General features: G+C 51.8%; 4 protein-coding genes across 4 annotated transcripts; all 4 read left to right on the top strand.

Annotated features, from left to right (window-relative positions):
- Positions 1-1,824: 1,824 nt before the first annotated feature.
- On the top strand, positions 1,825-5,081 carry BDP55DRAFT_725717 (acyl-CoA oxidase; the record flags this gene model as incomplete). The annotated part of the gene is made up of 2 exons (XM_060579043.1): positions 1,825-3,871; positions 4,765-5,081. The coding sequence occupies 2 exons, from the start codon at positions 1,825-1,827 to the stop codon at positions 5,079-5,081; spliced, it is 2,364 nt and encodes a 787-aa protein (XP_060433258.1).
- A 407-nt stretch (positions 5,082-5,488) lies between these two features.
- Positions 5,489-8,268, top strand: BDP55DRAFT_653477 (heterokaryon incompatibility protein-domain-containing protein). The gene is made up of 2 exons (XM_060574193.1): positions 5,489-8,062; positions 8,225-8,268. The coding sequence occupies exon 1, from the start codon at positions 5,543-5,545 to the stop codon at positions 8,033-8,035; it is 2,493 nt and encodes an 830-aa protein (XP_060433259.1). The 5' UTR covers positions 5,489-5,542; the 3' UTR covers positions 8,036-8,062; positions 8,225-8,268.
- A 217-nt stretch (positions 8,269-8,485) lies between these two features.
- BDP55DRAFT_653478 (uncharacterized protein) lies at positions 8,486-10,122 on the top strand. The gene has a single exon (XM_060574194.1). The coding sequence runs from the start codon at positions 8,643-8,645 to the stop codon at positions 9,726-9,728; it is 1,086 nt and encodes a 361-aa protein (XP_060433260.1). The 5' UTR covers positions 8,486-8,642; the 3' UTR covers positions 9,729-10,122.
- Positions 10,123-12,064: 1,942 nt separating this feature from the next.
- Positions 12,065-15,250, top strand: BDP55DRAFT_765809 (uncharacterized protein; the record flags this gene model as incomplete). The annotated part of the gene is made up of 2 exons (XM_060580948.1): positions 12,065-14,723; positions 14,795-15,250. Exons 1-2 carry the CDS (start codon positions 12,315-12,317, stop codon positions 15,248-15,250), a joined length of 2,865 nt encoding a protein of 954 aa, XP_060433261.1. The 5' UTR covers positions 12,065-12,314.
- Positions 15,251-16,056: the final 806 nt, after the last annotated feature.

The following is a 16,056-nucleotide window of genomic DNA, read 5'->3' on the forward strand; positions in this document are numbered from 1 at the left end:
CCGGTGAATCTGGCAGCTCATCCATTTTCTTCAGCCAACCGAGAACTGATCTTTACAAGGATCATGACGCCACAGGGACTGGCTAGTTGTTGAGGGTAGCAAACATCTATCCCACCCCCGGAATTAGATGGATTTATCGAGGCTGGGAGTGAGATATGTTGCACATTGATAGCGCACTGGGTTGATGCCCAAAGATTACTGCAGAAGCTGAAAGCTGATGGGTTTGAAGATGCAGGTGTTTGCTCTTGGCTCTAGATGGTGTTGTTGATTCGTTCCTTTGACTCCATCAGCTTCACATTGGTTGCCAATGTTTGCTCATTGTCTCCAGCAAACTCATAGTACAGTGCATCAACATGAACGTGCCGCTTAAGCGCAGACACGGTGCCCATAGCCAACACACCAATCATGAAAGCACCTTGTAGTTTGTTCACTCTAAGGGTCTCAGGCTCTCGAATGAGCATCCTCTCGGAGATTCGGGATAATGGAGATTTTCTGCATGGCTCGCCATCGGGATTGGCGACATTGGCACTCAAGGATGGTTAGTTTCCTGTCAACAACGGAGATAGTGATGGGCGTCTTACGTGCGCAGAAATGCACCTTCTTTGAGCCGCACAGCCTTATTGACATTTTTCATAGCACCTCCTGTGCTCAAGCGGATGATCAAACCGCGTCGACGCAAGTAAAACAGCTCTTCCAAGAGCTTCCTAAATTACACGACTCAAGCAGACAATTTCACATGTTTCTTGGGTGCTTGGTCCCGCCAAAAAGCCTGGTGGATCTGTCAGGTGTCGGTGCTGGATGACGCATCATTTGTCGTGGCAGGGATCAAGATCCGACTATCTGGATCCATCACCCAAGCGCCCCAGACATGGATGAAATCCGGCTAGAATGGTCGAATGTCTGCGGGTCAGTACTTCTTCCCCGTGGAAGGGATAATGTCAATTTTCGAAGAGGTGTGGTTTAGACTCAGATGGCATTGGCATATGAGGTAGCCTTGGGTGCTCTGTTAACCTGACATGAGCCTTCACCCAGTGGCGACTCACGGAGGACTCTATGGTTGACGGGGCCTTTTCTGGATCTCTGGCTTGTGAAAGATGAACTATCAGAAATAAGGTTTGCAATTCTGGAAGGATAAGTAGAACGTGGTGCCTTGAAGTTGCATTAGGCTTTGGTAGTTGTCAGTTCCTCCCTGCGCCCGCTTGGCGATTTCAACGAAACTCTTCTCCCAACTAAGTATCCAGCCTAGTTCATTGTCAAACGTCAAACGGAAATCAACACGTGCGATCTCGCTTTCGCCACAGATGTCAGGCTAGGCTTTGGACTATGAGCTGGTGTCAAAAGGCACGCGCAACAGTGATGAGTGGTGAGATGAGTGAGACCCCGCGTGTCCCGGAGGCCTAGAAGCGGTCACCCGGCACTGAAGAAGACCAACCGAGGGAAATCGGCTAGGCGTGCCCTCACCCTCGGGAGTCGGAGTCGGCGCCGAGCATGTCCGATGATCGGGAGCTGACAACTTTGGGTTTGGGTGGGCCGTTTGGTTGAATAAGGGGTTTCTCGAGAGCCTTTTTGTGGAGTTTCGACGCGAACCAAGAGTTGTAGTCTAACTAAATATGGTAATTGCCGAGGCACTGCCCATCAAAGCATCATAGCTGCTCTCCGAGTCGGAAGTCGAAACCTCGATTAGATTAGATCTGGACAGCGCACAGCTCACGACTCAAGAACAGCATATCCTACAAAATCCCATCTGCAGCCTCCATTTCTCCAGACCATCTTCCCCAGTCCTTCACTTACCCCAGCTTCACATCCCCACACACAAAAGACAAGATGCCGAATACCCCGGATTGGGTCAAGGCCCTTCAGCCGTCCGGCCCGCAGGGCACTGAGCTCCTCGCTCAGGAGCGCGCAAAGTCCAACCTTAACGTCGACCAGCTCGCGTCGTTCATGTTCACAAATGAGGCTCTCGAACGCAGCGAGAGGATATTAAACATCCTGAAGAAGGAGCCTGTCTTTGACAAGACGCAAAACTACTTCCGTGGCCGGAATGCCCGTATCGAGGCTGCGCTGGCCAGAGGCAAGAGACTTTTCCAGTTGACCAAGGAGCACAATTGGTCTCAGCAAGACTACATCGTTGCCAACGACCTCATTGCTGAGCCGACACCATATGGCCTCCATGCCAGTATGTTCCTCGTCACCCTCCGCGAGCAGGGCACTCCGGAGCAGCACGAGCTCTTCCTCAAGCCTGCTGAGAACTACGAGATCCTCGGATGTTACGCCCAGACCGAGCTTGGCCACGGTTCCAACGTTCGCGGCCTGGAGACCACTGCGACATGGGACCCAACTGATAAGAGCTTCGTTCTGCACTCACCTCACCTTACGGCCTCGAAGTGGTGGATCGGATCCTTGGGCAAGACGGCCACCCACGCCGTCGTCATGGCCCAGCTGATCCTGAACGGCAAGATGATTGGACCCCACCCCTTCGTCGTGCCGATCCGCGACAAGAAGACTCACGAGCCTCTCCCGAACGTCCATGTCGGCGATATCGGCCCCAAGTTCGGCTATAACACCATGGACAACGGCTTCTTGCTGTTGAACAACGTAAAGATCCCGCACAACCATATGCTCGCCCGATTCTCGTCCATCGACCCGAACACGAGCAAGTACAGCCGTCCCGCGAACCCCTCCCTGATCTACGGAACCCTCACATGGGTGCGATCGAACATTGTCCTTCAGTCCGGCTCCGTCCTGGCCAAGGGCGTCACCATCGCCACCCGCTACTGCGCCGTCCGTCGGCAGTTCCAGGATCGCGATGCACCGGCCGGCGAGCCGGGCGAAAACCAAGTCCTCAATTACACCATGGTGCAGGTTCGTCTGTTGCCCCTCTTGGCAGCCACGTTCGCCCTCCACTTCACCGGTCGCGGTATGATCAACCTCTACGACGAGAACCAGAAACGTATGAAGGGCGACGTCGGCAAGCTTAGCGACGGAACCAGAAACCCCGGCCCCGAGGAGCTAAACCCAGGCACCGACCTCCTCGCCGACTTGCACGCCACCTCCTGCGCCCTCAAGGCCTACGGCTCAACAGTCGCAGGTGAGGGTCTCGAGATCTGCCGCCGCGCTTGCGGAGGTCACGGATACTCGTCCTTCAGCGGTATCGGTTCGTGGTACGCCGACTACCTGCCAACCCTGACCTGGGAGGGCGATAACTACATGCTCACCCAGCAAGTATCTCGCTACCTGTTGAAGTCTGCTCGCTCTGTCCTCAAGGGCAAGGCCGGCAACAACGACACCACTCGCATTCTTACCGAGTTCCTCCGTCGCCGCGACATCGGCGCCGCCTTTGACGTTCTTGGCTCCGACGAGGACCTCGTCGCTGCGTTCGCCTGGCGTGTGTCCTTCCTCACCTTTGAGGCTCTTCGCCACAGAGATGAAGACAAGCAGTCCTGGAACAGCCTTCTCGTCGACTTCTGGCGTCTCAGCACCGCGCACGCCCAGTACATGGTCGTCAAGAACTTCCACCAGGCTCTCAACGACAAGGCTACCACTGAGAAGCTCGACAAGGACACCGTCGGTCTGCTGCACAAGCTGTTCAGGCTGTATGCTTTGAACACCCTTGAGCAGGAGGCCAGCGAGTTCTACAGCTCCGCGGCCGTCACTGTCCGCCAGATTACGCTGGCAAGAACCAAGGCTGTCATGACGCTCTTGGAAGAGATCCGTCCCCACGCAGTTCGTCTGGTCGATGCCTGGAAGTTTGACGACTGGGTCCTGGATAGCAGTCTGGGACGCTACGACGGCAAGGTGTACGAGGACATGTTCAAGCGCGCCAGCGAGGACAACCCCCTCAACAGCGTGGTCTTCGACCCCTACCCCAACAGTAAGGTGCTGTTCAAGAAGGATGAGAGAAAGGACTTGAGAAGCAAGTTGTAAATGATGTCACTAGACGGGAGACCATAGATGTTATAAGGGATGGTTAAATGTTTTGATTGTAGAATTACTAGCGCAATGCAGATAAATAGAATCTGAAAGAACGGGAGGTTTCACTCAGCACTACTTGCACCGGCTGCCGACCTCATCTTCGGCTATGACTACCCGTGACTCGTGACAAGAGGACAAATCAGAACATAGGTGAAGGTCAAAAAGGGTGTGTGATGGAGCTCAAAGACACCTTGCTGCGACAGTCGTAGATTCCGGCGAGTTCGGATAGCAAGCCGTTTTCTTCCACAAGGTTGGAAACGCGCCCCGAAACAACGGCGCCGCGGCCTGAGTTAGAATGGGGCGGTCGGGCCCGGGCCTTGGCGGCGATCCCGTCGGGCTTTTCAGACCATCAACTCAAATTTCCACTCTACCGCTCTTTCGAAACTTTTTCGTATCAATCAATTAGACTCTTATACGTCAAGACCATTGACTATGCCTAGAGATTTTAATAGAGCCAAGCTAGCGGCCTATGACAATCATTTTGTGGTTTCTGCTCAGGGCTGCCCTAGACTAGAAGCGAGATAGCAAGTAATGAAACGGATATTAGGAAAACACCAGAGTCCTTCTGCGAGTATAATTCACAACGCACTTGACCTATAAAGATCGGTATTGCTACATTGTTTCCGTAATCTGACTGACACATTCCACTGCTTGTCTTTAACTGACCTCCTTGGAATCATAAATTCAGAGCCCAAACTGACCGAAGAATCACGGCTACTCAATACTTCACTTTCGAACAGTAAACGCATCAACTTCGTCCGAGACCGTATCCTCCGTACTAATACTAAATAGTGCAAATCTCTACTATTCTTCTTCTTCCGGGTCTGGCCATGGCTGCCCACGGCAGTCCTCGAAAGCTACAATATTCCGGCGGCTGCATCTTTCCCGCGGATCACTCTTACCCGAAAGACTGCACTGTAAGCCACATTGAGTCGCAGCTCAAGAAGCAATGCACCAGCCTTGGAGGCGCAACACTGCGCAATACCAACTACGACACCACCCTTACGCAGATTGACTACCAATGCGAATGCGTTCACGGAAACACTAAGAGCTTCGAGTTCAACGATGGAATCTTCACTGCGACTGCCACGGTTGGAGATATCTGTTAGGCCAGGTGGAAGGGGATGGGATAATTACAGACTGGCTGTGAGAAAAGGCCAAGATCGGTTGTAGGGCGTTGGAACATTTTGGTTGTAGAAATGCTTGCACTCGAGGCGTTGTTGAAGAATTGCATACTCACATGCGAAATATAACCAAATTTTCAAAAGTAAAAGTAAGAACATCTGATTCTTAGCACGGCCTTGTGTAATATCTCCAAGTCTGAGCTCTGTAAGTCAACGCTCCCTACCATTTTACATGGGTCGGATGAGCTTCACAATATGCCATTCGCTCACCCGTCTATCCACTCATCATTGACCAATGAGGTTCAAAGTCCCGCGACCCCACAAGCTCTGGTGTTTAAGAGGGTTCATCTGACGGCTGCCTGGCGTTTTCTTTCTCGCCTACTTGCCGTACAAGACATCATCTGACGACTTGACAACCCTACCATGCGCCAAAGAATGCATCAAGCATGTATACCCACTTATACGGCAGAAGTGTTGGCCGTCTGGAAGATTGCACTTTCTGTTCAGATGGCAGTAATCCCGTCCCTAATCCCCTTCTTTGCCATGGCTGCCAGCCATGGAATGACTTTTTCCATGTAGTCTTCTGCTACTATGCTTCACAAGATGTGGACGTCTCGGCATTCGATCCCGACTTTGATGAATCAGTATCTGCCTCCTGCGGCTTTCAGTCTTTGAACTTTCGTTCGTTGAGGAGCACCGCCGATAACCTAGAATGCATTATTTGCAGTTTCATCGGGACAGAACTAAGGAGTGTAGTCGGCGCAGACGGCGACACCAAGTTCGCAATCTGTGGGCTCTTCCCAAGTCGTAGGACGGACCCTAGTTCTCGTACACTTGTTTTCAATAGAGTGCATGAGACATCGGCCTTCGCCGAGAGCTGCGCCTTGGCTATTTGTGTTTCAGGGCTCACATCACCGGCGGATAATAAGACAAACCCTGGTTATCAACCTGTGATTCTGGGGATTAGTCTCAAGTACGGGACAAAAGACGGAAGCCAACTTGAGTCAGCAGAGCTCTGGGATCGGCAATACATCAACGTCAGCCTCCTTCGCAGTTGGTTGTCTTGCTGTCATGAATACCACGGATCCAAGTGCAACGATCCCTTGACAGATTCAAAACTCCCTGAAGGTTTCCACGTTATCGACACTAAGCGCAGACGGATTATCCAACCAAAAATCCAGGCTCCGTTTGTGGCATTGAGTTATACATGGCGGCTTGCAACTGCTTCAGCGGATCGGGACCTTCACTTGACAACATTGAACGCAGAAAAGTTGAAACGAAAAGATGCTCTATTGCCGGACTTTTTGCCAGAGGTCGTCGTGGACGCTATTCACTTGTGTCGGAACATGGGACAGCGATATCTCTGGGTTGATCGCCTGTGCATCCTGCAGGACGATGAAGATCTGAAGATGACGCAGATCAACGCTATGAACGACATTTATCAACTCGCGGAATTCACCATTGTTGCAGCTGCGAATGGTGTTGGTGCTGGGTTACCTGGACTTACTACCCGGCCAAACATCTCCACCCATAAGAACCATTGCTGGCAATTCATCAAGCATGTGCCCGAAGCAGTAGAGAGGACCATCTCAGGCGGAAATTCTTCCATGGATCATGCCGTCGTTGGCATCGCTCCTCTCAGCGAGAACCAAGTCATAAGTGCCAGCGAGTGGAACTCGAGAGCGTGGACATTTCAGGAGAAGCTTCTCTCCCGGCGGCATATCTTCTTCAGCAACGGGCACGTTTACTTTAGCTGCTTCCATGAGGGTTCTGAGCTTCATAGATACCCTGACATCAGGCACTATCGGCCACAGAAGGGTACACAGGTAGATAACGCCATGGAAACTAAGGATTATGGTGGAAGAGGCTTCGAAAAGGGTCTACGATCCGACGAGTACAGCAATGATGGGGTGCTCGGATTTTATCCGCTACTCGTGGACCAGTACACCAAGCGGACACTCGGCCGTCGAGAAGACGTGTTGAGTGCCTTTGCTGGAGTCGGCAATGTTGTCGCTGCTCGGGCCAAAACGCAGATGCTGCTGGGGCTTCCGGAGAGGTACTTGGCACATAGCCTCTTGTGGTCCTTTTGCTCTCCTTTGGGGATTACATATCGCACTGCGGAAGGACTGAGGCTTCCATCTTGGACGTGGGCTACTCGCAAGGGGTCTGTCATCTATCAACGATCCCTCGGTGGCAGAATTGACGGGGATTGGTTGGACCCAATGTACCAGATTCACTTTGGACATCTCATCTCCTTCTTCTATTGCGACCCAGTTTCTACTGAATCCTCTAGGCTCAGAAGCGTAAGTGAAGGCAAGGTTTGGTTTCCAGAAGATCGAATCGATGATGTTGTACACCAAGAAGACCTCCAGAGAGACCTCGAAGCCTTCTTTCAACCCAAGGCAGAGCCTTTTCAGGCAGCGGAGTACAAGTACCCCCGACAACAGGCATCTTGGAGCCGTGTGGTTGAGTTGTGGGCACGGTCTCCTCACAGTCCCACGGAGGCTCGCCACCACATCGACATTGATGGCAGGACGCAAGTCAGAGCAGAAGAACACCCTCATTCCCTCGTATTCAATACAACCGTTGCCAGAGTTCGGATAGGCTCCTATCTTCGCGGGGACGATGAAGACATTCAACTTACTATTTACGGCAACGATGGCGCGAAGATAGGTACTAGTGCACCCATGCACAGGCACTGGGCTTTGAAATGCCTGAGCATGGGGACTAGCCATTACATGGTGGTCATCGCTGCTGGCCTCAAGTTCCCCGGTACTTGGGAGCACAATACGATATTTTCAGAAAGCCAGGGATTCGGCTTCTATGTATTGATTACAACTCGTACGAGCGGGCTCTACTCTCGCCTCGGGATCGGCTTTGTTTCCTTGGATGGATGGGCCTCCGTTGAGCCCAGCTGGGAGCCGGTTGTTTTGGTGTAAAGTACCTAGTCTAGCAAACAGGTGTCACTGGGAAGATCTAGGTCAGCTTGTCCAGAGAATAAAAGAAAATCAGAAACAGTATTGAAGCTGGCAATTCTTGCATCTCTTTCAGCATTTTTCGTGTGACCAACTTGACCAAGAAATGTCTAGCAGCAGGGATCTTGAAAAAGAAGAGGATTATTTCTTTACTTCTGTCTCGAGGTTCGCTTTGAGATCCAAGCGATCATTTATCCATAGAAAGAGTAATCATGTGTGTATTACCTCAGTCATGGAATGGGTGGTTGCCATGTTGCTGATCAGGAACGTTTGCTCCGGTGGCTGAGGCCATTGGCGGTTGCAGGCGCCCTTCCCGGCAAAGTGACGTCAATAGCTCCCCACCATGTCCCCCTAGCACAAGCTCCCGTCAAGCTCCCATCCCATCCCTTCAAACCTAAGACAAGCTACGGATTACCTAGCTCAAGCTTCACCCTGCAACGTCTTTTTTCCAAAGCGACCTACAATCTCACCAGGTCTTCTTGAGATAATCCCCTTTAGACGCCGCCATACTCCGTCGCGAGAAGAATCTCGAAGACCTACCTAGGCCTTTCGGCCTCCTCCAACCGCCACCATGCAGATTCGGAGTACCTCCATCTCGTCCTCGATCCTCGCAGCTATATCAGGCGACTCCAACAACCCCGACAAACCAAGCCTCAAAAAGCGCATCTTCCGCGTCTTCACCTCGTTCCTCTCCGTCTTCCACCTTCCTCTCGCCCGATATCGTGCCGCAGACTTCCTCGAGCTCCGGCACAATGTCTGGCACTTTGACGAAGACGAGTACACAAACCCCTTCCACCTCGCACAGAAGGCAGCCAAGGGCAAGGGCCGCGAATCCGACCTCGTGCCCGTCGGCGATCTGGGGTACAGCGGCTCGACCTTCTTTACGACGGCCGACGGCAAGTTTCTTATCAAGTCGCTGCCCCGCCGTTTCGAGCACGAATTCTTCACGCACGACTTATTTGATGCCTACGTTGCACATACGAAGGAGCACCCGCACAGCTTGCTGGTTCGCATCACCGATATGGCGTATACCGCGAAAGCGACGATTGGTGGCATCCTTGGCATGGCGCCGACGCACCATATCATCATGGAGAACTTGATGTACGGCAAGAAAGAGGAGGAGACCGATCACCGAAGGGATCAGTGGGAGACGTACGACCTCAAGCCGAACGATTACTTCTTCCCCGAACGGGACATCGCCAACGGCAACCTTGCACCACAGAGCGTCAAGGAGCGATTGATAGACGAGTTCGAAGACAAGATCCGCGTCACGCCCGACCAGAAGAAGGAGCTGCTTGACCTTCTCCAAGCCGACACCCAACTCCTAGCCGAGAACAACGCCGTCGACTACTCACTGTTCATGGTTCGCTACCCCGGGCCCAACGTTCTCGATGAACCCCGCGACGTTCCCACCATTCAATCCGACGCCCCTCCCTGGCGCACCGGCCTTACCGATGCTGACGGCAACTGGACCTACCGCATGATTGTCCTCGACTTCTTCTGGGCCAAGCACAAGTTCCGCGCGAAGGCCATGACTGGACTCGTCAAGTCGTACAATGTCTTTGCCGGCCACGGCCCTATGAGCATCACTGCCAATCCTACGGAGTACCGTGAGAGGTTCCTCAACATGGTTCGGGATTTCGTCATTGAAGTATAAGACAGTCGGTCAATGCATGTGGATATAAGGTGTGGAGGTTTCCCTTGGCTATCGACTTATCGGAGCACGGCGTTGGGCTAGCATGTATACCCCTTTTCCTTGCGTAACGTTAGTTCATCATTTCCAAGATACCAGATTGAATACGATGCTTTGCGGTATTGCATATGATCCTGCTTGCGTGCAGTCAAGTCGCATCATGCGCCCTAGGTCTACGACCTATAGCTGTAACCCAATATTATCGTCAAGCATTGCTCTGTCTACATTCATACCATCATTTATTTCTTCTGACGAATCTATTCACAATCAGATAATCCTCATAGATCATTTGGAAACTGTCAAGAAATAATCAATAAGGTTCATAGTCCCCAGTCCAATGCTAGCAAATCGAACGCTGTCACTTATTCAAGTATTGCTCAGTGATTATTGCATTTCAGCTGAGCCTGTCCTCATTCAACTGCATCATTCCAGATGATGCTTGTGTAGGTAGTTGGAGTCTTTGTAACAAACTACCTCAAGCCACAACATGTACTCGATTTCCCTTCACTTGATCTCTTTCACTTGACCCCCCCTCACTCGATCACCTTCAGAAAGATCCTTTTAGTCACAGTAAACCGAGACCGTGGGTTTCTCATAGTATGTATACCTCATCGCATCCGCCCACATTTCACTTACCTTCTGGTGACTTATCTCACCCTGGAGACCGAACTGCCCAAGCTCACATGCATCGCTTCAACGCCGGTATTTCCCAACTCTTTGGGTCTCCTTTGGGATTAACTGCACTCAACTCAGACTACCCAATACCAAAAGCTTACCAGTTTCTCCCACAGCAATAACCCAACCCTCTTGAGGGGAATATCAGATCCTTGTGCAGCACTTGTCTGTGCCCTGTCCAATTTCTCTCTTCCAGTCTCCGTCTGCTTTCTCTGACATGTCTGGTCTAGACCTTATGGCCTCTGCCTCATGCTTTTACAGCTTACTACATGCGAAGTTCACGTCTGGCCTGCTCCGTCTCACACTTCACGGGCCTACATTCTCTGTCTAGCATTCTCCACCGAAGTTGATCTTCTTCCTGAGCTCCTCGGTCTACCAGTGTCCCCGCATAGCCTCAGTTCCGCTCCCCGGTTGCCCGGCTGCCAAGGGGATATTAAGATCTGATTCTTTTCTCAGCTCATCAATCTTCTTGCTCCTTTTTCCTCTACCTCACCTCCTTCTTCTTCTCTCTCTTCTCTTCTCCCCCTCCTCAGAAGCTTCTCCCTCTCTCTGACATCTGGCAAGGACTTATATGAGAAGGGGCCATTATTCTTTCTCCCTTCTCGCACTCTAATCCTTCAAACCACCAACCTCCTCCCAGACTCATCCCTCTCGACTTTCCGCCCCTTCTCCACGGTAGCTCCTGCTCTGCCGAGTCTACCTCTGCAGAAGGTCTATAAGAGAGGGCATCTCTTCCTCTGGTTTCTTCTTCGAGTCTTCCTCCCCCTACATCCGTGCCACCGCTTGGAAACAATACATTCACGTACCTGAATATCCTAGCTTCCCTCCTCACTCTTGCCGCTATTCACTCGGTTCTATCTCAAGGCCTTGTCTACTAGTGCTGAGTCGTGATTTCGGCTTCGGAATCACACTTATCGGGTAAGTTACCTAAGCGAGAGTCTCACTCCCTCGCCCTTATTTGAGCATCATTAATGTATCTCAGGTCAGCTGAAGTCTCCTACTTTAAGCGCCTCTTTCTCCTTCTAGGCCAAGTCCGAATCCGAGTCGAGCCTTCTTTCGATCCTCATCAGAATCCCACATCATTCCTACCACGAAACGCCTACAACGTCACCACTTTGACGGCAGCACAGACAAAGAGACGGAAATTTTGCCTTGCTTTCGGCGTTCTTGATAGCATCAAAAGCGCATTTTGGCCCCTATAGATCACCCTTATACAAGCCAGTCACCACACTTCAAGCGAGATCATTTCGATTAATCACCGACATCGTCTACTTCGTCAACAGGCAACAGCACTGGACGCAAAGAATCACCTCACGGTTACTTCATTGCTTACAACTACTCTTGACTTTTTTCAGTCAAGATGGCACAAACATTTTCAGACTCAGCTAGGTATGTCCCATCGCTGCTTGCTCACCGCCCCCAGAGCCTGCCCTGCGTCCAAGCCCTCTTGCGCACCTTCCTTCTCTCCATCATCTTCGCTCCATCCTTCCATTTGGTCCAAAGCCCGCTGGCGCCTTCCCCGGGGGGGATTCTAAAAGTTCCTCTCCTCCACATTTCGACCGGACCTTCCTTGCTCTACATCACCGCTTTCGAGGACTCAGCTGTCAAAAGCTGGTAGAGCAAGTGGTAATTTCAATCGTTATTTCCAATCGATACAGAAGTCGAAGTACTACCCATCCCCTTTTCCGCATCTTCCTCAACATTCATTTCTCGAATCCGTTTCTCATTTTCTTCGCAAGAGAAACATCGTCAGTACATTCATTAACATCTCTCGTTTACAGTTACCTCGGCAGAAATTCAGCTGAAAGCTCCCGAGCCTCGGAACACCGTCTGAATTTCCACCACCACCAGCACAACGCAACGACAGCCGACAATATGGTTGACACATACGATCCCCGCTCTCTTGACCGAGTCATCAAGCAGGAGAAGGATAAACACGGCGAAGCGAGCGTCTACGCGTCGACTGACAATGGCTTTGATGATGACCAAAACGACGCCGGCAGCCCGCCCGCCCCTACTCGTCCGACTCTACCCCAAGCGAACTCGAAGATTCTCATTGATTTCGGTGACGATTCCAAAGATCTTAACGCTACTGATGTTGACGCCAGCCACACCCACACGATCACGAGTTCCGCCGTCACTAAGCAGATTGAGTCTTTCGGTCCTGGTCGCAAGTCGTTAGACCCGTCCTCGGCCGAGTTTACTCCCAGCAGCACAACCCGAGACCATTTGTCATCGAAGCAGTCGTTCTCGTCCTACTCAGATGCTCGCCAAGACGACTTCCTTGCCATGACGTCTCGCCTCAAGCAGTTCGAGGCCGATCAGGAAGTCCTCAAACGTGAGAATGTGAGCCTCGAATATGCCAACGAATTGCTGAAGCACAAAGTGAACTTGAACGAGGCCATAATCAACGAGCTCAAGGAGGATATCAAGGAGGCCAACCTCCTCAGATGCCGCGCGCAGAGCTACTCTGTTGAGCAAAATGAGCGATGCAAAAAGGATCAAGAGGCCTTGAGCAAGCTCCAAGATGATCTTGACCACACTCAAGAACAGCTTACAGAGTACAAAACGAAGCATGCCGGAGAGGTCGCAAGCAATGCACCTCTCTTTGCCCAGATGCAGGCCATGCAGAATTGCCTTCTTAACGCTGTCGAGCGAGCGAAGATGTATGAAGCTTTCATGCGCGGCTTTCTTACTGATCATCCAGAGGTGACGGAATCTTTCGCTACCATTGGAGTCTCTCTTGACAGATCTCTTGATGATAGAGGAAACATGAACTCTGGTCTCCCGACAATTCTTGGCATTAATGACGAGCCCTTGATCTCGTTTGAGGACCATTTCCCGGCTCTCAAGACACCTGCCAAGCCTCTGAACATCGATCGAGCCAACCATGCGACTTCTCCGAGGCCAGAGTTACCCTACGTTTTCAAGGAAGCCCTCATCACGCCCGACCCTCCAGAACTCTCTGCCAAAAAGCAGCATCCTCCTCCTCCCATTCAATACCTTGACAACCAGAAAATCGAGACTGCAGCTCGCCCAGATAATGGGACTGGTCTCGACTGGAGTGATGGCAGCGATAACATCTGGGACAGTCCATTCCAGAAAGAACGTGTGCTGCGGGCATATCAGCGTGCCACTGGTAGTCGTCGCCCTTCAGCGGTGCCGGGTATGTTGAAATACGGGATCCGGTATATCCGAAATGAGACTGATCAGAAGCTAACTGCCAACGACGGCATGCCAGGTGTGGCCTCCAGGACTATCATCATGACTGGTTTCCCCGACGAGGTTCACGTCCAGCGTATTCTTGAGCACATTCGAGGTGGTCGAATTCTCAAGGCCCACGCGCTGCCCATGGGAACTAGTGATAATCGCCTCAACCATGCGTACATTGAGTTCACCTCTCCGGAGGACGCCAAGGCGTTTTACCGGTACAGCCTGAACCGTGATCGCGAAATCGGGTTCACCACGGCTGATGGCAACTCGGTTCGAGTCCACATCAGCATTGCCAATACGGACTCATTCCCCTTGAAGGACTCTATTGTCGCCATGATTCGCGAGGGAAGTACTCGTTGTCTTGCCGTCACTGAATTTCCCGTCATGCATCTGCATACCGTGCTCAAGAGAGCCGGACTAGCGTCCACCTTCGCCGAGGTCATTACGCACTTTGTCTACGCTGACGACGGAAGCTTTCAGATCTCGTTCTCCAATATCGAGTCAGCTGTGCTTGTTCGCAAGTGTATCATCGGATCTCCTCTTTATAGCGGTTCACCCGAGGGGCACAATGTTGTCTTCTGCCGTGACCCTTGCGATGCCTCACTCGATGATCTTCTTCATATCCGATACCTGCCTACATCCCCCTCGTTCAACGTTGATATCATCTCCGCAGAGAACGCCCGTGGCTTCCAGACCAAAGAAGAGGCCGAGGCAGAAGATCAGCGCTATCAAGAGGCATGGCTTGCGAATGCCCACTCAGATGATCCGGTGGAAGAGGCAGAGCTCGACGCATTTCGCGAGGGACAAAAGCCTATCACTTGGGAGAAAAGCGCCAACTGGAACGATGCCGTTGAGTACATGGATTTTGATCCTGACCAAGGAAAAGAGGTTCGTCACCGCAAAGATCCCAAGTCGGGTGCCTTCCAGATGTGGTACTCTGCTGGTTGGACCTACACCACTGAGCAGTCGCAAAAGGAATGGCTGCACTACAATATCGACAGCACTGACCCTTACACTCAGCAGACTGCGGACCTGATCTATCAGAGCACTGGCTTGATCGACCAGCGAAAGGTGAACGCCTATCTTCAGTCCAAGAACAAGAAGCGAGAAGAGAAAGAACACAACGCTAACCAAGCCGCCAGCAGATCATCGTTGATGATGGTGGAATCCATGGTGACGCAGACCAGTCCCTGAACACTGAATCGAGCGCTTCACGTCGCTCCGCCTCGGCCAGAATTTGGGCGGAGCCCATTGACACGATGAGCAATGATCGACCGGTTCACCTCACTGTCGTGCCCACCACCGGCTCCTACTACAATCGCATTTACGGCAACTCTAGATTGGGAGTCCCGTCCCTTTTGGACACCCCATTGATCGCGAACAGTAATGTACCGACTACGCCATTGGCATTCCGTCAACGCCTCCAGGAGATTCACGATGCTCCTTCGTCCGTCGCCCCGTCAGTAATGAGCGGAGGTGGAGCCTTACACGGAATTACGAAGGCAGGATTCAACAAGCTGGCAGCCCGGGTCGCGCGCGATAAGCGAGAATTGTACAAGAAGAAGAAGCCCCACCAGGATGATGGCCCCTTTTGGTAATGGGAATGGATTTGCAAGGGGAGAAGGAGGTCAAGGTTTTTCAATACCACATCGGGAGACAACTTCGTTGCCATCTTGCGGATGGTCTATTGGGCTTGGGTTGGTCAGCGCTGAGCGACACATCGATGATCCAGCGGGGAACGATGGTTTGAAGAGAGATTCTTAACTAGCGTGATACAGCTTACTCCGTTGGCTTGATTTCCAGGTCCCACGCGATGATGTGATACGTTATCACTCGTCAAGGCTTGATGGCAATGGATGAGCGATGCTGTGTGACGTTGCCACCAAACACCATTTTGACGAATTCCTATAGTTCAGTCCCTCCACTCGGCTTAGTCCAGGAACACATTTCGTTGGAGTACGTTCGGATTCTTCTGATTGTGGATATACTCGCAGCCAAGAGTAGATGGCACCCAAAGGAGCAGGTCAGAACCATGCAAAGTAAGTAATCCAACAAACGAGAAGCATCATAGGAAAGTAAGAATAAGATCAATAATCTCTCTCTTGGCTAATCAACCGTTCATTGGCACGCCAAAACGCCTCGCCTTTGCATTATCTTGATCTGCACCCCTTTCTTCCCCCTCCTCCTCCTCTACTGTAACCACACTGTCTGCGCCGGTTCTACTCCAACATGACCCGCCAAAGTAGTCCACAACGCCGCCATATTCATGACACCCCGCCCAGGTCTTATCCTCTTCATCGGCGCCGGCCCTTCTACGCTCATCTTCTCACCAACCCCATCCGCCTTTCACAGTCCCGTCTCTACCGTTGTCGCAGAAACGGTGTTCGAACTTTGGGCGGTCGAT

This window comes from Colletotrichum godetiae, assembly GCF_030913485.1.
Source record: "Colletotrichum godetiae strain CBS 193.32 chromosome Unknown BDP55scaffold_8, whole genome shotgun sequence".
NCBI lineage: Eukaryota > Fungi > Ascomycota > Sordariomycetes > Glomerellales > Glomerellaceae > Colletotrichum > Colletotrichum godetiae.

Excerpts from the sequence above, each read along its gene's own strand:
- BDP55DRAFT_653478 (XM_060574194.1), top strand. The coding sequence starts at position 8,643 with ATGCAGATTCGGAGTACCTCCATCTCGTCCTCGATCCTCGCAGCTATA.
- BDP55DRAFT_653477 (XM_060574193.1), top strand. The coding sequence starts at position 5,543 with ATGTATACCCACTTATACGGCAGAAGTGTTGGCCGTCTGGAAGATTGC.